Source organism: Bicyclus anynana, chromosome 19 (genome assembly GCF_947172395.1).
Source record: "Bicyclus anynana chromosome 19, ilBicAnyn1.1, whole genome shotgun sequence".
In the NCBI taxonomy this organism is placed as follows: domain Eukaryota; kingdom Metazoa; phylum Arthropoda; class Insecta; order Lepidoptera; family Nymphalidae; genus Bicyclus; species Bicyclus anynana.
Window position 1 is genome coordinate 10739766 of NC_069101.1, and position 23443 is coordinate 10763208.

Sequence of the window (23443 nt, forward strand, 5' to 3'; positions counted from 1 at the left end):
AATATTTATTACCACTTTTGCCGAATAAATAATCTTGGCCAATACTAGAAGCAGAACTTAGTTATGGCGATCCTATAATCTCAAACCACCGCAACGTTTACCTTATAAATTTACCAGACTAGGTGTTTAGATAGATATTCACTGTTTAATGCAATAAGTAGTCAAAATTTGGAAAAAGGTTTACTATTTGAATTTTTACTATTCTATTGGGCTGAACAGCAATAATTGTCGATATTCAAGACTGAAGGTACTAGTTAGACTTTAAGATACTTATAAGACTACTATAGAGATAATAAAGAACGATGACCTGATATTTGATGTACAATGCCCGCGGCGGACTCTTTCGCGCCGCTCTTCAACGTCCCGGCGCCGTCCCACCAGCGCCACTGCAACGCCCTGGCGCCGTCCCACCAGCGCCACTGCAACGCCCTGGCGCCGTCACACCAGCGCCACTGCAACGCCCTGGCGCCGTCACACCAGCGCCACTGCAACGCCCTGGCGCCGTCACACCAGCGCCACTGCAACGCCCTGGCGCCGTCCCACCAGCGCCACTGCAACGCCCTGGCGCCGTCCCACCAGCGCCACTGCAACGCCTTGGCGCCGTCACACCAGCGCCACTTCAACGCCTTGGCGCCGTCACACCAGCGCCACTTCAACGCCTTGGCGCCGTCACACCAGCGCCCCTTCAACACCCCGGCGCCGTCGCACCAGCGCCACTTGAACGCCTTGGCGCCGTCACACCAGCGCCCCTTCAACACCCCGGCGCCGTCGCACCAGCGCCACTTCAACGCCTTGGCGCCGTCACACCAGCGCCACTTCAACGCCTTGGCGCCGTCACACGAGCGTCACTTCAACACCCCGGCGCCGTCGCACCAGCGCCACTTCTACTCCCCGGCGCCGTCAATCCAGAAACCTGACCTCGAGTCTCTCCGAGACCAGCCACCATCTCACTATGATCAACATGGCCCAGAGACAACCCTGGTCAGCACTCCACATAACGAGCCCAACCTCGAGTCTCCCTGTGACTAGCTACCATCTCATTATGGTCCATAGCCCAGAGACAACCCTGATCGGCACTCCACTAATCACGAGCCCAACCTCGAGTCTCCCTGTGACCAGCTTACCACCTCATTATGGTCCATGGCACAGAGACTACCCTGGTTAGCACTCCAGCGTCGCTCAACTGAAGTAAAACTCCACGTGGCGGCGTCTCAGCTGGACTCTAGTCCCTCAAACCGGCTTTGACTCAGACCACCACGACTGCTCGACGGTTGTCCTCTTTATTTCGACATCTGTTGCAACTATGGTATCTCTTGTCTGCTTCCCTCTTGTAACTCATTCGAACTCGAACAAAAGAAAATGAACAATGTTAATATATGTATATGTGTTTTTTCGACTTACAATTTGATAAAGATGATAATGCTTTCTTTTATAATAGGTAATTGGTATATTTGGAATCTTTTCAAATACCATACAAAATTATATCAATTATTTGTATAATATTATTTTAATAATTATTATTTTTATATGAGTCAACTATCCTATTGAAAACAACATTTGTCTGTCTACCCCAATGATATTAAACACTGTTAGATGTGTTGTGTTACTAGCGCATGAAAAATGAGGCGCTCAAAAGATTAAATTTATAGTAAACTAATAAAAGTTTTGGTCAACAACGAACGTTTTTTATACAAATAATACCTAAATATCGTCTACAATTTCGAGTTGTGTTTTCAGGAAGTATAAACAATATATACACATAAATAAATAATGGAACTAAATTGTACATGTATGCGCTCAGTGTTGTAGCCTATTACTATTATTATTCGGATCACTTTATGCGGTGATTTTCTAAGGACGTAACCGGTCTATAGTATAAATATATCATTGATCTTCCCATAAACTAATAGGCAAACGATTTCTCGCTGTCAAACATCCGACGTGTGAGTGTGTAGTATATTGCCAGATGTATGAAATTAATGGCCTTGGTCTGTCTTCATATATCTATATGCAGTTTGAGCGTGATGGCATGTACTTACAGTGGAAATTGGGATGCATCACTTTCTTGTTCATTTGACGGTAGCTCGAATTTTTATTACGTCTACGTGCGTACCTTCATCAATTAAATAGCCAACGCACCAACCAAGGTTTTATTTTACAGGTTGAACAAAACTACTCGCAACCGCTATCAATAACTATTTAGCTATTTAGACTATAAATGTTACAATCTAAAACTGTAGGTGAAAGTTGTAGTTTGTGATATACTTTATTCATTTGTCACAAAACCATTTCTTTGTTTATTCGTTACACTTAAAAATCTGTCAAAGTAATTAAAGAATTTATCATTAAGTATCACAATTACTTACGTAGGTTATCCTCCACTTCTGAAATGTAGGCGTACTCAGGATTCAGGTAATAATAACTTCTTGATTGTTTGAATACCTTCTTTTATTTCAATTACTTTATGATATTTCTATTGGTGGTAAAACTACTCTCGATTCGGAATTGCAGACATTGCAGAGAAGAATCGATAAGAAACTCTACAGTAGCTCTTTTCAAAAATGTTGGTTATAAAAACTGTTTCAATTCTACTCGACTTAACTCGTGATTCGCTCAACAGAGAATAATCGACCGCCAACATGAAAACAATAATGTCTTCTGTCAAGTTGTAGCTTTCAAGCTTGGATAAAATAAATCTGATTGGTTCCCGCCATTTTACTTCAACCGGCGTCAACCAATCACAGAATGACAACTGAGAGATCATTTAAAAACAAAGTTGCCAGCATGAAAATAAAAATGTGATATAATTATGAATCTAGTTTGCTTAATCCTAACAATATTTTATAAACCGGCATCCCCGCATCGAAGCTGTCAACCACCATAGTTATCATTAACAACGCATATTCAACTCACTGCTGAGCTCGAGTCTCCTCTCAGAATGTAAGGGCTTTGGCCAAATAGTCCACCACTAAAAAAATTTATGGGAATGACATTTGCTATCGACAAGTCAAGTGATCAAGATCTGTCATTCCCATACATTTTTCTAGTTTTCGAAGCGTTTGCGATCGTAGAAAGAGAATCGACGTGCCACTGGGCTACAGGGGCTGGCCCTGTTGAGATTCTCAGATAATGACGATGTTTGTAATATAGTGATAAAATTAATTAAAGCTAACATAATTTAATTAAACCAATTGTTTCATTTTATGATCGCGTTGTTAACTCTTCAGTTTCAACAACAAATAACTAAGTGCAATTATTCTAATGCATAAAACCTGTTTAATTTAAGTAACTATTTCATACAAAACTACTAATGAAACATTACTTAACACGTTCAATAATAACTTTTGGGGTGTGTCCTCAGTGTCAGCGTGTGCAGAATTTACAACGCAAAATTTCTCAAATAAAATAACATTCTACTAATGCTATACTTATAAACGCAAAAGTTTGTATGTATGTATGAATGAATTTAAATTGAGATTTATTTAATCTAATAGAAATAGAAATATCTCATAGAAATAAAACCAGTGTATTTAGTTGAAATTTGGAATGAAGATAGATTATACCCTGGATTAATACTTAGGCTATTATATAACGTGGAAAAATTTTTTATTCCCGGGGAATTCCTGAAAAAACTAAACGCGGACGGAGTCGCGGCGTCCTCTAATATACAACAAGCTCGACTTAGCCTCACCAGACCTGGTTCTATAGCGGGCTGTTAAAAAAAATACAATGATAATGATGAAAAACGCCATCAATGAGGACTCACACCTAGGCTTAACATTGAGAAATTGATCTCATGGAGTGAATGAAATGTGAAAAACTGTCATATATTGTACCACGGCAACTCGCTTGTGACAATGGCTCTTCTGGGACGTGAGAATGTTTTTAATTCACTATACAATGGTAAGAATATTGTAAGACCACTGTTTGGTATTACAGAACCATATACACTTATTCTACTATAGTAGAATGAGTGTACCATCTTCCGCTTAACGAACATGTGAAACAATTCATGTTTGGTCGAGAGAGAGATTTTTAATAGACTCCCAAAAAAGAGGAGGTTCTACAATATGTACGGTTGTATGTAGGTATATTGACCGATTTTGCCGTCAATAAATAGTAGACCGATTTTTTTTTAATCTTTATTTTAAGGAGCTCAGTCCATTTTAGACTATGCCGCTCCGTAAGGCCGCCTTTGTAACAATGCTAATCTTATAATTTAATTAATTACCTTAAAACTTTTCCTATAAAGCTGTACCAGCGCCCTGGTCTCCTCTGACTGAGGATGTGCCAGTGCACTATTACAGCCGCCCACCTCTCTTAGTGCAGGAAATCTTAGCAGTACTTCCCGTCGCACTGCCTCGTTGCCTACAGTAGACCGATTTAAAAATTACTTTTTTAAAGGTTTTTTTTAACTCTTTACAAGTAAGTTCTTGACTACTTTACCTGATTGTAAGTGATGATGCAGTCTAAAATGGAAGCGGGCTAACTTGGTAGGAGGAGGATGAAAATCCACACTCCTTTCGGTTTCTACACAACATCGTACCGAAACTCTAAATCGCTTGACGGTACGTCTTTGTCGGTAGGGTGGTAACTAGCCACGACCAGCCAGACCTGGATCAATTACGAAAACCTCAACCGGCCCAGCCGGGGATCGAACTCAGGACCTCCATCTTGTAACTCCACCGCGCATTCCACGGCGCCACGGAAGCCGTGTAAAATGTATAATAATGTAATCTGTATGTAGGTATATTGACCCAATTTTGCCGTCAATAAATAATAAACTGATTTTTAAAATCTTATCAACAAAAAAATTCAACCAACTTCAAAATCACAAAAAAAATTACAGCGTATGTGCTACCTTCTGATCACTTTGAAGGCGGTGCCAAGCCAGTGACGTATTAATTAAAGCCGTTTCTGAAAGAACCACGGGAAAGAACTGTCTTTAAATCCTAAAATTTTATGATTTAATCGGCAGTTATTTGGTTAAGAAATGACGAAGTTATAAGGTAAAAACATTAAAAAAAAACATACGCTTTGAATTGAGAGAAACCTCCTTTTTTGAAGTCGGTTAAAAATATATATTTTTTGTTTGAAAGGTTAACCCTTACAGAGTGGTCCTATGATCATCATGATCTATTAAAAGGATGACATATTAAAAGGACGACATATGACACTTTGCCATAAGCTTATTATTATCTGCAAGCAATATAAAAGTGCATGATTTTGATTATATTTAGACTTAGTCATGGCCTTAGTTTATTTAGTCATAAAAGCCTCGGCTGGCGCCTTCTATATTCAAAGCTTCAATAATACTAGGCCGCCGATTACTCTATTTCCGGCCTTAACAATAATACAAATACATACTACTCTCGTTCTATATAACTCTAGAACGACCACCTACAAATGAGAATCTTATGTCGTCGCTATCCCTAGAGGACGTGAACCGCTTGAACAATACCGTGGAGACTTTCTATCGAAATATTTAACACGCCTGCGCGCGCGCACCGCATATTTATTTCATAGTAACACCATGTTGATCCTTTCGAAAACAGGACACCATTCAAAATTATGGCTAACATAAACACTTTAATTTTATACATACTTAAAACTTATAAACTTTCTTTCTTTCTTTTATTTTTCTTTAAAAAAAAAATATATTTGCCATATCTTTTTTAGACTGGTTACGACGATAGGCCAACGGGGCGGGATCGAACCACCACCCCTCGATAACGGGTCCGACCTCTCTTACCGTTGAGCTATATATATTAAGAAAAGTGTTCCAAAAATGCTTTTTTCTGCCGCTAAACGGTATTGCCTCCTTGAATATAGTAAGTAAAATTAGAGTTTCATGAGTCTAATATCAAATCCTCAGTTTAAAATCAATCTATGAATAAAATATCGAACAACATTACGAGTGCCAAGCAATTGCTGGGGAGATTTGTTTACTTTTGGATATTATTAAATAGCTCCCTCGACGTCATCATAAATTGCAATAAGTGGAAGATAGTATAAAGAATTTTTGTTTTTATATTAACACAAAGCAAGTGGCTTAATATAGGTTAGCTCCTAATTTATTATCACTGCACAGTTCAAAAAAAATGTCACGTAAAACATTAGTACGTGTCCTCACAGACCCAGCTTCTTGGTTATCCTATTATTATCGAAACAATGGCTGTATACTACGATTTAGGAGTCCAACGTGTGATCTTTAAAGTGTAGTGGTCATGCCATAAACAATGTAGTAAATTAGATTCAGTTCGGTTAACGAAAATAATTGGAAAGTACTGTGTGCTTTGTGTGGTTGTATAAAATTTATAGATCAAAGCTTTGAACTCGAAATTGTTATCCACTAGCGGACTCCCGCGACTTCCTCTGCGTGAAAATGTAAACTTCATCCTCTAATTCACCCCCTTTTATTAATATAGATCCAGTAATCATTTTACAAAAATATATTTTTCAATACGAATGATTTATATTTAAATAAAAACTTTAACCCTTTTGAGGTAGAATTTTGAAAAATCTTGAATAACAATATTTTTAGTATTTTTTTAGTAGTACACATACCAATTTTTACAAATGTAACTTGAAAAATGAAGGACTTCCCTTGCAAATTTTAAACCCTCTTCTGATATTATTTTCGCAACAAAAAGTATAATTTTCTACGTATGATCTTAAATCGTGCCAAGTTTCATTTTAATTCATTCAGTAGTTTTAGCGTGATCAAAATATTATCTTCAATATACAGAATTTACGTGTTACAGTTTTATTATAAGTATAGATATTTTTAGGGCTCCGAATTCTTTTATAGGACAAGTTTGCAATTTAAGCTTTTACGAGTACGTGACGCTGTAGTCTAGAATGGAAACTCGCTGATTCATTAGCCCATTGGAGTAGCGTGATGAGTCTATGCTCTTTCCTATAAGAAGAGAGGCTCCTGTTTTAAGCCACTCAAATGGGCTCACAACTCAGACCAGTTATTGTATAGGACCTGCCTCGCTAGACGTTACTTTTCTGTCAAAGTATATGATCAACGATCTAATATGATTATAAAAACTGTCTCTATAGAATCGATGTTAAATAGTTGTAATCGTGATGTTCGTCGCTTAAAAAGCTCAGTAAAAATACCTTTTTATGTAATTGAATTATGTAAAAAACGGGCAAAAACTTCTAATTTAGTATAAAATCTAAGCTCGTTTTCTTCAGAAAATGTCAGACAATTTTGTTCGTAACTATGAGTGCGATATAGGTCCTTCTATAATTGGTCTAAGGCTCACAATGATGACCGCTAGCCTGCAGCTCGCCATCAATCCCTATACCCCCTTTATCCCTATAACTATACCTTAACCCCAATTTTATTATTAAAACAGTTATCTAAACTACCTTCCACTGTGAAAGCAGATTTGAAATCATTTTCACGTCTAAAAATACAGAAAATCCTTCATATTGCCTCACGACTTGTAAAAATAGGTGTCTCACATAATGTCGTCATAAAACGTATAAAAAGTCTGTTGACATGGGACCCGATCGCGAATATTGACGATATTGGTTAAGCGCATTTACACCATCCGATACGATTTCATTATTTTTTATTCGTTAGGTTCACTACACTACTAACGTCTAACCGAAAACCGTAAATCCTCTTTAAAAAAACAGTCATCTCGCGGAACGTAGAACCTCAGCCATTTTGAAAATCGGTATTTTTTATTGTTTTTTTTATTGCCGATGTTAAATCATTATTGTCGCTCGGCCGTATTTATTTCAAAAATACGGCCGAGTTACTATACTGCTTGTTATATCTACTGTGACCAGAGGTTACACCCACGTTTTAGAGTATTGTATCTTTGTGGGAACACTGTGAATGGAAACAACATATAGTACTCGTATTTACAATTGAGATGTGAGAGTATATTCAAAACGGAGTTCCTAAAAAAAGTTCCTGTCCGAATTGTGACATGGTTGCAAAAGATTTTTTTAACAGGACACTAATTTGACGGCCTCCGTGGCGCAGTGGTATGTGCGGTGGATTAACAAGATGGGTCCTGGGTTCGATCCCCGGCTGGGCCGATTGAGTTTTTCTTAATTGGTCCAGGTCTGGCTGGTTACCACCCTATCGACAAAGACGTACCGCCAAGCGATTTAGCGTTCCGGTATGATGTCGTATAGAAACAGAAAGGGGTGTGAATTTTCATCCTCCTCCTAACAAGTTAGTTCCATCTTAGATTGTACCATCACTTACCATCAGGTGAGATTGTAGTCAAGGGCTAACTTGTAAAGAATAAAAAAAGTGATAATAATTTAGTAAAACTATGTACCTCGTATTAAGCGTTTCTTTAAAAATGTAAGCTTTAGGTACATTTTAAACTGTGATTCCATGGCTATTTATGGCCGAATGTAACGATGATTTTAATTAGTTATATCTATAAACTTTATATTGCCTTGCTTTGTCGTCGTCGTCGTCATCATTATCAGCCGATGGACGTCCACTGCTGGACATAGGCCTCTTGCGTGGACCTCCAAGCATAACGGTCTCGAGTCGCCAATATCCAGCGGTTTCCTACTCGGCTGGGCAGCGTTCGGGAAACTCCTTAACATCTTTACATGCGAAATTCCTCAATGCCTGAAGTCTTCGAACAGTGCGTGTTGCCAGTGATGACCTACGGATCCGAAACTTGGTTGTTAACTATGAGTCTTATTAGAAGGCTCAAAATCACTCAGCGGGCGATGCAGCGAGCTAGCTCAGCGATTCGCGAAGCTGAAGTGGCAGGCCACATAGTTTGAAGAGCCGATGGACGTTGGGGTCCCAAGGTGCTGGAATGGCGACCCCGCACCGGAAAGCGCAGTGTTGGTCGAACCCCTCACTAGGTGGACCGAGGACATTAAGCGGATCGCAGGAAACCGCTTGCATTGTATGCTCCGAGGTAAATATTTTCTTTTTTTTTTATTCTTTACAAGTTAGTCCTTGATTACAACCTCACCTGATGGTAAGTTATGATGCAATCTAAGATGGAAGCGGGCTAAGTTTATAGGTGGAGGATGAAGATCCACACCTGTTTCGGTTTCTACACGACATCGTACCGGCACGCTAAATCGCTATATCTGGTCGAATGATGTTTAGTAGACTTTGGATACGGATAAAAAGGGAATTGAGTTGTCGAGTTTTGATTTGTGACGGATATAAGATTTTCTATAATCGCGGCTGACAAAAACTGACGTCTATGACATTTTCTGTCTACGTCTCTTTACCGTAGTAGGGCATGGCTAGTCATAATTTGAAGTTGACGGCGCTTTGCTCCAGTTTAGCAGTTTCTTTAATACATTATTTATGATATAAAAAATATATTTAGTTACAAAAATTTTATGTAACCTATTTCTTATCACTATTATTTTTGACGACCTCCGTGGCGTAGTGGTGTGCGCGGTGGATTTACAAGACGGAGAAGAGGTGGGAGGCTTTCAGCCGTGGCTAGTTACCACCCTACTAGCAAAGACGTACCGCCAAGCGATTTAGCCTCCCGGTACGATGCCTTGTACAAACCGAAAGGGGCATTTTCATCCTACTCTTAACAAGTTAGCCCGCTTCCATCTTATATTGCATCATCACTTACCATCAGGTGAGATTTGTGATTTTAATCAAGGGGTAACTTGTTAATATGTTGTTTATGTTTAATTTTTAACCGACTTCAAAAAGGAAGAGGTTCTCAATTCGGTCGGTATTTTTTTTTTTTTTTTATGTATGTACACCGATTACTCAAAGACGCCTGGACCGATTTCAAAAATTCTTTTTTTGTTTGAAACGGTATAGTCCCCATTTGGTCCCATTGCCATCATGTCAAGATCTGATGATGGAATCCTGGAGAAATTGAGGGAAACTTTCAAAAATTATATGGGTACCTAGTGTGTTCGTATGCTTTTCCATTTAGTACTTTTAAGCACTACAATTTCATGAAGGTTTAAAATCGATCTGATGATGGAGCCATAAAACAGACGAGGGAACTCCTCGGCGATTTACAGCAGCTACCTTGTGTTTGGGCTTGATTAATTTGTATTAATGAGAACTATCCACATCGATAGGTTGTGAGTGTCATTTAGGGGTTTGGTGATGAAGACCAAGGACAATTAAGGGAACTCCTTAACAGTTTACTGTAACTACCTTGTGTTTGGCCTTGATTAATTCGTATTGCTGAGAACTTTCTACCTAGATGAGTTGTGTCTCTTATTAGGGGTCTGATGATGAAGACCAAGGTCAATTAAGGGAACTCCTTAACGGTTTACGGTAGCTACCTTGTGCTTGGGCTTGATTAATTTGTATTGCTGAGAATTTTGTACCAAGATGGGTTGTGACTGTCATTAGGGATCTGATGTATTTGTTTGAGATAAAATTTTACACTAAAAATGGAAAAATAATAAAAATTTTAATAAAAAAATACAACCGACTTCAAAACCTAAAAACGTACCCACTAAACTAAAAAGTGAAAAATAACATCATAATATGTTCTACCTGCTGATCAGTATGAAGGCGGTGCTTAGCCGGTGTTGTCTTAATTTAAGCCATTTCTGACAGGACCACATGAAACAACACTGTCTGCAAAATCTAAATCTATAAGATATTCTCACATGGCTTGAATTAATACTTCACCGGCTAAGCACCGCCTTCATACTGATCAGCAGGTAGAACATATTATGATGTTATTTTTCACTTTTTAGTTTAGTGGGTACGTTTTTAGGTTTTGAAGTCGGTTGTATTTTTTTATTAAAATTTTTATGTTATTTCACTAGGCTAATAAAATCTAAACTTCCAGAAGATGCTAGCAACCCACGGGCCGATATATATATTTTTTTTATTCTTTACAAGTTAGCCCTTGACTACAATCTCACCTGATGGTAAGTGATGATGTAATCTAAGATGGATCGGGCTAACTTGTTAGAAGGAGGATGAAAATCCACGCTCCTTTCGGTTTCTACACGACATCGTACCGGAGCGCTAAATCGCTTGGCGGTACGTCTTTGTCGGTAGGGTGGTAACTAGCCACGGCCGAAGCCTCTCACCAGCTAGACCTGGACCAATTAAGAAAACCTCAATGGGCCCAGCCGGGGATCGAACCCAGGACCTCCGTCATTAAATCCACCGCGCATACCACTGCGCTACGGAGGCCGTCAAATAAGCCCACATGCCTGCAGCACTAACGGCTTGACATCCGATAAACTTTTATCGCTATTCTGTAACGACGTTTTTATAAATCGCAAGTGCGAGTTCTAATTCACTTCTATCTCTCTCTTTCTAACACGATACCATAGACTGAGAAAGATAGAGAGACATATAGCCTCCTGCCTACCAGAGATATATTATTCGGATCACTTTTTGCGGTGATTTTGTATGGACGTAACCGATCTATAGTAACGAACTCTCTGGAGAAGGGAGGGTTTGACTCCTAGGTCGGGTCAGTTTATAAGGATTTTGTATTTTCTAAATTGTTCCATTTCAGGTCAGGCTTTAAATTTTTGGCCATATGGATAGTGCCTATCCATATTTTGACGGCCTCCGTGGCGCAGTGGTATGTGCGGCCCTGGGTTCGAGCCCCGGCTGGGCCGTTGAGGTTTACTAAATTGGTCTAGGTCAGGCTGGTGGGAGGCTTCGGCCGTGGCTAGTTAGACAGCGCCTTACACAAATGACAATAAGACCGCCATTACCCAATGACAATGCGACATTAAGACATTAGCGCCGCGTCTACGGGACTTTTTTCGTGACACGGAGTATATCGCGGTTCATGAGATGCAACATGATGATTATTAGGGTACCGTTTTACCCTTTGAGTACGGAACCCTAAATAGTACAGTGAACCCGGTCGGAGAAGTTTACAAATAATTTCGTAACCTCAAAATTTTACCGTATATACGTTTTACTCCGTGGACTGATTTTAAACAAGACAAGAAAAACAATCAATCACTAGAATGTCTCTTGTTTAATTTTCTTAAAGTTTTCCTTTAAATGGATGGAGCCACATCTGCTAAGAGCAAAGTTTGGAGATACGCTTTTATAGACAACAATTTACCGAGTACCTCCCAACTGACAGCTTATAAAGCTAAAATTATAAAGCTGAAGAGTTTGTTTGTTTGTTTGGACGCGCTAATCTCAAGAACTACTGATCCGATTTGTAAAATTATTTCAGTGTTAGATAGCCCATTTATCGAGGAAAGCTATAGGCTTTATATTATCCTCGTACTCCTACAGGAACGGGAACCACGCGGGTGAAACCGCGCGGCGTCAGCTAGTTCTACTTATAGAAGTATGAGCTGTATAATAGCATACAAACTTTATAACATTTTGAATATCGTGAAACTGCTCGATACAATAATTTAGGTATCAGCCGTAACGTAGTGGCGGGGCGGCAGGCATCACACCGCGCTCGCATGTTGAGTGGCGCTTGAAAACTAAGCAAAATGCAATTAACATAAACGTTTGGACTTGTCTCCTTTGTATGTACCGTCCATAGAGAAGTTCGTTGTTTCATTTCTTTTTTTTGGTATATGACGAAGGCCTACAGACAGACATTGATTTGACGTTTATATTAATATTATCTAGAAAAAATATGATGACAATGGAGTCACCTACATAACATTCACTAAGTATCCCAATCTTTACATCATAATATTTTAAGGTGGGTACAGATTGGTGCAATGTATCACGAATGCTCGTCACACACACTCGCCACACGTCCATGGCAGCAGGTAACATGCAATGTAAGGCAGAATGTCACATACATGTTGCATTGCACCAATCTGTACCCACCTTTATAAGGATGAAAATCTTAAACGGGAAAACATATTTTAATAGTATTAGAAGTATAAATCTCGCATAAAATTACCTAAGTTTCTTTTGCAGTTTCTTTTTTTTTGGAAACAAGAACGAGACAAAATGGAGTAAAAACTTTTATATTGCCTCGATTTTACTTTTCCGTGCTTTTTAAAAGAGAAAGAGAACCCTAAATAGAAGACGGAAACTTTTTTAATTCTGTCGGAAAATCCTTAATTTACTTCCGTATTTTTGCAAGCTAAAATTGTTTGATGTTGAGGCAACTTGGGAGTTTTTACTTCAAACTTACGTAGGTAATAGAAGGCCTCATGATATTTGGTAAAGAATGTTCTTTTCGTAAAAGTTTTTCAGAACGGAGGTCACAAGAGAATACTTACAGATGGTCGTTTACGTATAAGTTCCTAATCTTAAAAAACCTATAGAGAATAACCCCGTCGTGAAGTGAAGGGTAGTCAACATATATTTATACTAATTGTATAGTAAGTAAATTTTGTGGTATTGTATTGTAGAGGGTACCTAATCTCTGAACCTATTAGACCGGTTTAAAAAAATATTTTACCACTAGAAAGCCACATTATTTGTGAGTGTCATAGGCTATATTTTATCCCTGTATTCTCACGGGAACGGGAATTACGCGAGTGAAACCGCACAGCGTCGGTTAGTTATAAATAAAACATTGAACAAACAAAGGAGGCTAACAACAATGTATTAAATGGACTGCAAACATTTTTTAATTCCGTGTTAACAGAACTAAGACCAATTACAAGGGACCTGTAGCCTTAGCCAAGTTGAAATGGTTGTAATCGAAACGATGACGAAGATTGTCTACGCTTCAACTCATGTCTTCGCTAGACGTTAACCCTCTGCCAAAGATCAAGAATTAACGAATTAATGCGTTTACAAAAAATGTTAATTAATCGATGTTTCATAGTTGTAATCGTTTTCGTCGTGTAAAGAGCTCCCTAAAAATGCCGGTTTGTGTAGTTAAATGGTTTAAAAAACGGTTAATAATAATAATAATAATAAAGCCTCTATTTACTGAATTTTATGAACAAAATATTATTGCAACATATCATTGTCACTGATTCTTTTCTTCAGCTTGCCCTCGGGCATAGGCCTCCTCCAGACACTTCCATAGTTCTCTATCTCTTGCTTTCCTTCTCCATGTGTCTCCTGCTGTCTGTCTGAGGTCATCCTCCCATCTTTGGCAGGGGCGACCTCTTTTCCTTTTTCCTATCCTAGGATACCACTCTGTCACATCCCTGGTCCACTTATCCCTTTTATCCCGCATGAAGTGTCCTGTCCACTTCCACTTAAGCTTCTAAAACTAACTAAAAAACGGTTAACAACTTCTAATTTACTAGAAGATGAAGTTACGTTTCATTTGTAAGTATTTCTAACTTAATTATATAAAATTTGTAATAAAACCAATAAGTATCTAAAAAGAATCGATTCTTCTCACTGAACAGCAAAACATCAACCAAGTAATAGAATACTCTGTGGAATGACTATAAGCGATGTGATTAACAGTCTGTGTAAAAATTACAATCAAATTTAGCTGTGTGTAGTGTACAATATATCTATCGGTGCTCAAAATTTTAAATGTGTGAGTTTACCTCGTCCCCCTCAAAAAACGACAAACAATTTTGTGCGAAAATTTGGGTGCGATGCATCTCTATATCTAATTCCTCTATGCCCCAGAAGCGACGAAGGGCCAACAAAAAAAAACAACAATAGGGGCACACCCCACAGACACCCTGCCCTAATTTTTTTCTAAAATAGACAAATAGATTCAGGTAAGAATTCTGCATCACGCTAACGAAATTTTCAAAAATATTGACACCAGTACAACATATTTCTAATATGAATGAGGTGTCCGTTTCTTCGCGTTAAGCCAGTGTGAAGGAGCTGGTCAAAATCCTTCTTATTGTAATGTAATTAGGTCGCTTTTCCTGTGACCTTGAAATCCCAGTGCATCTACCTCTGATGACGACTGGCGTTTGGCACAGAGTGCGTGCCAGAGTCTCAACACCAACGACGAAGAACACTTTGACACCTTTTTATTCTTCTACTTCTCTTTCTTCTTCTACTTAGGGTTGTTTTAATGTACCATAACTTCTACTTAGTACTTATCACTACATAGTATAATAACAAAGTCACTTTCTCTGTCCCTATATCCTTATGTCCCTATATATGCTAAAATCTTTAAAACTACGCAACGTATTTTGATGCGGTTTTTTTTAATAGAAAGAGTGATTGAAGATATATATGTATAATAACATCCATTAAATAGTGGAGAAAATTTAAAATGTAATTTTTGAGGTTTCTAATGTGATGTAGTAAATAATTTCATTTTTTTCAGCTTACATTGCAAACGCAGGCTGAACCCTACGAGATTTATCAAAATAATTTACTAAGTATTATACACATTTAAAAGGTCTACAGAAAACACCTCGATGGTATGTCTATCTCTTATAGATATCCCACAATAACATTTTTTGTCATTTACGTAAGTTTATACGCCTTTACGCTGCGGCTACAAAAGCGATTTGGTTTAAATTTAGAATGGAAATAGATTTTACTTACTTTTTATCCCGAAAAAGTCCATGATTCCCGCGGGGTTTGTGAGAAACTAAATTCCACGCGGACGAAATCGCGGGCGTCCGCTAGTCTATTATAAATAGTATTTATTTTAAATATTCATTAAAAATATCACAAAATAATAACGAACGACAAACATGCATTGGTTTTGCGATGTTCAATAGTCTCTTAACTTGTGTGGCGTAGGAACGTAATTAAAATGTCAACAAGCGAACATTTTTAAGACTACCGTCATTAAAAATATCATTCAATCAATATTTTTACATCTCATCACATAGATGTCTTTAATTATAAAATCAATTTCAACACGGTTTTTTATATATTTTTCCTGATTTTTGATTGATGATTGATGTTTGGAAAATATTTTATTTTAATAAAGTAACCGTACGATATGTTTGCGTTTGAAATTATTGCGTATTTTAATAATTTGCAAGAAGGTCTACATCGCGCTAACGTTGTGTTTAACTTATTAGAGTATATTAAGACGATTTGGACGATGTTCCTCGGGTGTCCAGTCCTTCTCGGTAAGGCGTATATCATACGTCATGAGTTGAAATTGTTGTGAATTTAGACCTACATTCAAAATTCAAAATTTGTTCATGTGTGCCTGCTTCGGCAGTTTAATCGGGGTAACGGGAGAGACTAGCCGCCGGTTGTCTCCCTACCTCTGGTCGGAGTTCAGTATACTGTTCTCATCTCCACCGCAGAAGGGCGACTTTGACACCTTTTTGGTTTTTTTTTTGATTTTTTTTTTATTCTGTACAAGTTAGCCTATGACTACAATCTCACCTATATGATGATGCAGTCTAAGATGGAAGGGGGCTAACTTGTTAGGACGAGGATTTTTTTTTATTTTGTACAAATTAGCCTATGACTACAATCTCACCTCGTAGTATATGATGATGCAATCTAAGATGGAAGCGGGCTAACTTGTTAGGATGACAATATCCACTCCTTTCAATGTCTACACGACATCCTACCGGAATGCTAAATCGCTTGGCGGTACGTCTTTGCCGGTTGGGTGTTAACTAGCCACGGCCGAAGCCTCCCACCAGCCTCTAGGACCTCCGTTTTGCAATTCCACTGCGCCACGGAGGCCATCAAAATTGGTTATTGCCTTGTTGATTATCTGCACTTCAACAGTGAATGATAATCTGTCTTTTATCGTAGGGTACGTATCTTAACTAACATTGTAAAGAGGTAAGATTTAATGTTTTATGTGTTTGTTTGTTATAAATAGGCTCCGAAACTACAACACTGATCAAAAAAAAATTATCATTGTAAAGTTACATTAACAACGAGTAAAATAAGCTACATTTTATACCCTTCTTTCAATAATGAGAACTACGTACTATGCAAGTTATTATTTATGAAATTATTTTAATAAAAATTGGTGCATGAACAAGCTGCTGGATGTTCGCGGCTGGAGACCGTGCTTTTTGGAAGTCCATGCAAGAGGCCTATGTCCAGCAGTGGGCGTCCATCGGCTGACAATGATGATGATGATGATGAAACTATAAATGAAATGATTTTCAAAAATTCTTGGAACCTTAAAGTGTTAAATTTGATGAAAATGAGATTGAAGTTTCATCATTATCATTTGGGGAGGCTTTGGCCGTGGCTAGTTACCACCCTACCGACAAAGACGTACCGCCAAGCGATTTAGCGTTCCGGTACGATGTCGTGTAGAAGCCGAAAGGGGTGTGGATTTTCGTCCTCCTCCTAACAAGTTAGGCCGCTTCCATCTTAGATTGCATCATCACTTACCATCTGGTGAGATTGTAATCAAGGGCTAACTTGTAAAGAATAAAAAAAAAAAAAAATATATATATGAAGTGTAAACCCACCAGCGCTACTTCAACTAGCTATACGAGTAGATAAGTAACCAATGTAAAACACGCTACTGGTACTGTTATCATACAATACATTTACGAGTTAGTTGAGTGTTATTATATTTAACGTTTAAGACATAATAGTCGGATTATAGCTAAAATTTTAGGTCACCCCCGATATCTCGCCTCCATATGAATATCACTGACGGAACCCAGGTAAATGCAGGGTTATTTTAATCAAAATCCGGCCAAAACTTTGGTTATAAATACACGAACATGCTTCGCAAAGTTTTCCCGTTGATAAGAAAAGTTTTGTTAAGGGACAGTTTGTAAGTATCTGTAGAAGATAAAACTTTTATGATACATGATCCTTCATCTTGTATAGGAACATACCTATTTACAATGATTATTTTATAAAATTCAAAATTCATTTATTTCAATTAGGCTTAGTTTACACACACTTTTGAAAGGTCAAGATTATGTCATAATTTAATTAAATCTAATGGTGGTAATAATAGTCGAAAACTTAAAATTAAGAGAAGAGCCCACAATAAACTCAGCCAAGATTTATTTTTTTTTTTGTTTATCAACATTTTACAAATTTATTTAAAACTAAACACACAGTCGTTTAATACAGTTTAACACCAAGCTTTTTATCATTTATATTACTACATTTATATTACACTCATTAACACTATATTAAGACTTTCCAAAAAGCTTGCGTTTAATAAACACTTTGAACTTTTTGAGAAACATTCCAGTGGCTTCATGTGGTAGTTTATTATAAAAACGTATGCAATTGCCCTTAAAAGAATTACTATTTTTTTGTAATCTAGAATGGTGTGCAACAATTTTGTTTTTTCTGAAATAAATGATATTACAATCACACCTTCTTTTAAAATTGCCTGTTTTTTTTTTGTATACTATTGATATGTTTTTATGTATACTATAGATATGTAGAGGCGTGATAGCCCAGTGGATATTGACCTCTGCCTCCAATTCCGGAGGGTGTGGGTTCGAATCCGGTCCGGGGCATGCACCTCCAACTTTTCAGTTGTGTGCATTTTAAGAAATTAAATATCACATGTCTCAATCGGTGAAGGAAAACATCGTGAGGAAACCTGCATACCAGAGAATTATCTTAATTCTCTGCGTGTGTGAAGTCTGCCAATCCGCATCGGGCCAGCATGGTGGACTATTGGCCTTACCCCTCTCTTTCTGAGAGGAGACACGAGCTCAGCAGTGAGCCGAATATGGGTTGATGACGACGACGACGATAGATATGTTACGTGCCTACAAAATCACTGCAAAAAGTGAACCGAATTTAGCTACTCCACTGAGCGCACACATGTGCAATTTTTGTGTTTACTTACATATAATATATTCGTATTTATGTATATAGTTTTTACACTTCCTAAACACACAACTCATTGTAGACAATATTTAGGAATTTTCGTTGTTTAATCAGCGACTAAATTAAATTAAGACAATTATGCACATTTTTCCGCCTCAGTTTTGATACGCTAGTGGTTTTCTAGTGGTAAAAGAACTTTCAAAATCCACATACCATTTTTTAGACTTAAATTTAGTTTCTTCATTAAAATAAATAGTGAATATAACAACAATTTTTATAATAACAGAAATTAACTTTAATTTTTTAAATTTCTTAAAATATTTTTAGTGACACTGTGTTGAAGAAAAGGAAAATAATATAAAAATTTGTATAAACTTATGGATTTTTTGTATTTTGTATATTCTTTGAAATTACGGATTTTGCAGTTTTCACAAGTACCTACCAACCAAACCAAGCATCACAATATTTGCATTACTCAATCAATTTACATTCGAAGCTGCCAAAAAAAACAAGTTATCCAAAAAAATATGTTTATTTTCGTACATCAAGGGATCGCTGGCCTTGACTTTACAATATGCAAAAAATTATAAAAAATATTTCCGGACTTTTCATTCCAAAAGGAAGTCAAATCTTCTACATCAGTGGTGTTGGATGCTGAGCACCCGCTTTTCTCATCAGACAGGTCTTCGCCATCTGATGCCAGATCCATACTATAAAGTACTTCACGTCAAACCAATGAATGATGCGCCGCGAACGGTCACATTTACTGCGTAGAAACGGACTCCCGACGATCCTACAACCAATCCTTGTAATATACTCAAAAGTTTTAAAAACTTCGATAGCGTGATGTAGACTTCATAGAAAAAAATAGATGAAAGCATGGTTTCTGTGACGTCATCGGGAGAGCAGGTAGATGAGATAACAATACAACAAAGCTATCACTACAGAATGACATCGAGTAAGAGGATCAATGGCTGCATTCATTCATAAGTGAAGCTTTGTCTGTGTATTATTAATTCTAGTGGCAAACATATTTAAAATATGTATTTATTTTATTGACTAGGTATGATCTAGATTCACACATACAGATAAGGTAAGAGTGATTTCAGACTAGCGTATTTTTATCCGCGTAGACAATCGTTTTAGCATAAGCGCTTACACGTCCGTAGTTAGCGAACAATTCTCAGATCGTACAAAATCCACGAACCATTTTTTTTATTAATATAGCATCTTACTATAGTCTTGCAAGTTCTTTAATAACACTCCCATGATATGCAGGCGACGGGCGGAAGTGTGAAAACGTGCGAGCGAGGAAGTGACGGTGGTGGGTTTTTCATTTGCCACACGCCCCCCGCCCTGCACGCAAATTTTTTTTTTTTTCTAAATAACATTAGGAGTGTTAAGGTACTGTTACACATTCTCTAAAATAACATGCTTAACACGTGCTATTAAAGGAGCATGCTTATCATCAATTTACATTTTGCTAGCAATAAGCATGCAATAGAGCTGTGATAGCCCAGTGGATATGACCTCTGCCTCCGATTCCGGAGGGTGTGGGTTCGAATCCGGTCCGGGGCATGCACCTCCAACTTTTCAGTTGTGTGCATTTTAAGAAATTAAATATCACGTGTCTCGAACGGTGAAGGAAAACATCGTGAGGAAACCTGCATACCAGAGAATTATCTTAATTCTCTGCGTGTGTGAAGTCTGCCAATCCGCATTGGGCCAGCGTGGTGGACTATTGGCCTAACCCCTCTCATTCTGAGAGGAGACTCGAGCTCAGCAGTGAGCCGTATATGGGTTGATAACGTAAGCATGCTATTTGTAAGTATGCTCCTGAATAAGCATGCTTCCAATTGCTAATTTGTATCCATCGCTCTCTGTCTATAGTATCGTGTTAGACAGGGAGACATCAAGGTTAAGAGAATACAGAATAGCAATGCTTATCTACTAGCATACTCAATAAGCAAACCTGTTCAAACGCGCTAAAAGCACGCCCCCTTCCACCCGCGCAGCAAGTAGCATCATAAATCGCACGACATACGATACTTGAGCAAGCTCAAACTAAGTATGCTCATTATTAGCAATGATGCGATACACATGATAATAAGTAGCAACTGCTCAATAGTAGCATGCTTTCGTGCTTGCAATGAGCATGTGTAACAGTAGCTTTTTTCTTTATTTAAAGAAATTTTTCGCTGAGCGAATGTGCCTCTCTGTTTTAGCTTCAACTTAAACTTAATTATACTACACTAACACATCTATAAAAATTCTTATTCACAAAACGGTAATGGATCAGATTAGGACTGCAATTGATGCAAAATTTTGGCTGGTGGGAGGCTTTCGGCCGTGGCTAGTTACCACCCTACCGGCAAAGACGTACCGCCAAGCGATTTAGCGTTCCGGTACGATGTCGTGTAGAAACCGAAAGGAGTGTGGATTTTCATCCTCCTCCTAACAAGTTAGCCCGCTTCCATCTTAGACGGCATCATCACTTACCATCAGGTGAGATTGATGTCAAGAGCTTGTCAAGAATAAAAAAAAAAGTTATCTTTTGTCAATTGCATCCCTAACCATTTGTACAATTTCCATCGCCTTATCGGATAGTGGTAATGAGTAATGACAGCATACTATTGTAAAACAGTAGCTTTACGAACGAAGTAGCCAGATAAAACTACCTATTCAAAGTACAGCTATTGAATGTCAAATACCCGTACAAAACTTCAGCGTCTTAACTGGAAGGCTGGTTGGTTTGTACACAATAATTTTCACGAAAGCCTGAATTAGGAATTAGACGCAATGTCAACAGCACTGAAGTTGGAAGGTAAGGCAACCAAAACTTCTATATTTAGACGTCGATCTAATATTAATTTAGTTCGAGTAAGCAGTAGTTCAAAGTTCAAGTATGTAACTATAGCTTAACGCACCCGCCGTTCTTGGAACTACGAGTACTTCGGAACATCATTCGCAAGGTGATGTTGGTTTTTTGGGTAACGATATTTATACTAGAGATATGGTACTAGCGCATCGAAACTGAGGCGGACAAATGTGGCTAATTGTCTTAATTTCAATTAGTTGCTTAAAATTTTTGTTTATTATTATTTACAAGTTAGTCCTTGACTACAATCTCACCTGATGGTAAGTGCTGATGCAGTCCAAAATGGAAGCGGGTTAATTTGTTAGGAGGAGTATGAAAATGCACACTCCTTTTCGGTTTCTACACGACACAATTGGTCCAGGTCTGGCTGGTGGGAGGCTTCGGCCATGGCTAGTTACCACCCTACCGATAAAAAGGTTCCACCAAGCGATTTAGCGTTCCGGTACGATGTCGTGTAGAAATCGAAAAGGAGTGGATTTTTATCCACCTCCTAACAAGTTAGTCCGCTTCTATTTTAGACTGCATCATCACTTACCATCAGGTGATATTGATGAACCCCAAGATGTTTAATAAAATGTTATAGATGTTAACTGATTTTTTGTTTTTGTTCCAGATATCTGTTGAAGAACGTAAACTGAACAGAAAAGTGTTATAAGTGAGTGTTGATAAAAGAAGTTTCATAGCAAGTGAATATACAAAAATCAGTGTCATGTGACCATCGATCTAAAATGTTGAAGATACAGATGTTAGAATCAATCGTCAGCAATGAAGCCGATGAGAACCAACAACCGCAGCAAAATGGGTGAGTGTTTATTAAATAAGCAAATCGTATAGGTCCATAGACAATAGTCCAATTAGATATGGAGAATGGAGATGCATTGCACTCAAATTCTCCAACATAAATTGTGTCATTTTTTGAGGAGGTAAACTAACACGTCGAAAGTACTTAAAAAAATCAATAAATATATTCTGTGTACTTACACTACACACAAGTTTTTTTATTCGCAAAACACAGATGTGTGATTTTTACACTAAATAACTAACTACTAACAATCACATCGCTTACACTCGTATACGATCATTTCCAGATTTATACAAAACAGTTTTTATAAACGCGTTAGATCGCTGATCTTATACTTTGATGGGGTAACCTCTAGCGAGGCAGGTCCTCATATAACTGGTCTGAGGGTCTCGCTATAACTAGAAGACGACTTTAAGATTATAGCTCATTAGTCCCAGCCGGCGTTTGATTAGCATTAGTAGGTATATCCCGCGGGAGGTGTGAAAAACGGAATTTCATGCGAAGGACGGTCTTGTCCATTAGTATGAAGTACTGCCTATAAAGTTACAAAGCACAAATAACAAAGATATTTATAAATCAGAAACCTACCTAATTATCGACTACAATACTGTCAAAGAAATGTCGCCCCAAAAGTCCGACATTTTGAAGGTCGAAAGGAAACTAATTTCAAGGATAACAAAAGATAAACACATTCGAGGCGCCACCGGGTCTGCCGAGAACGTAAACACGATACTTACGTGGTACGTGTGTTGGCGAATACCTACCCTACGAATAAATCGTAAACAGTCTGTAATGGTAGCCACTCACCGTCCGATAAAGCTGGTCGTGTCGCGATGTACATGACATCATCGCAACCAACATACGATCAGTTTTTTCGAATAGGTTAGTGCAGACACAAGGCACGTGAACTTATTGTCTTACAAAAATGTGAGTGGCTAGCAAAAGGTGAGTGGCTAGCATAACCACTGCGTTTGTTAGGCGTTTTTTATTATTCTTTACTAACAATAGCCTCGCGTTTTCAATGGCGCATTTCCGTTTCTATTAAAATTTGGGGATAAAATATACACTGACAAATAACCTGGCTTTCTATAGGTAAAAGAAATTTCAAAATCGGTTCAATAAATCCAGAGATTACCTCTAAAACTATTAAATACTTATTTGA

The 23443-nt window shown here is 38.0% G+C and overlaps 1 protein-coding gene across 3 annotated transcripts in view; it reads left to right on the forward strand.

The window, feature by feature from the left end:
- LOC112045107 (rap1 GTPase-activating protein 1) overlaps positions 1 to 23443 on the forward strand; it is a 391775-nt gene that overhangs the window by 66453 nt on the left and 301879 nt on the right. For all 3 annotated transcript variants that reach the window (XM_052887390.1, XM_052887392.1, XM_052887391.1), the window contains exon 3: positions 22093 to 22281. In XM_052887390.1, the coding sequence (XP_052743350.1) occupies positions 22208 to 22281 (74 nt within the window). In that variant the 5' untranslated portion in view covers positions 22093 to 22207. The remainder of the gene's footprint in view (positions 1 to 22092; positions 22282 to 23443) is intronic.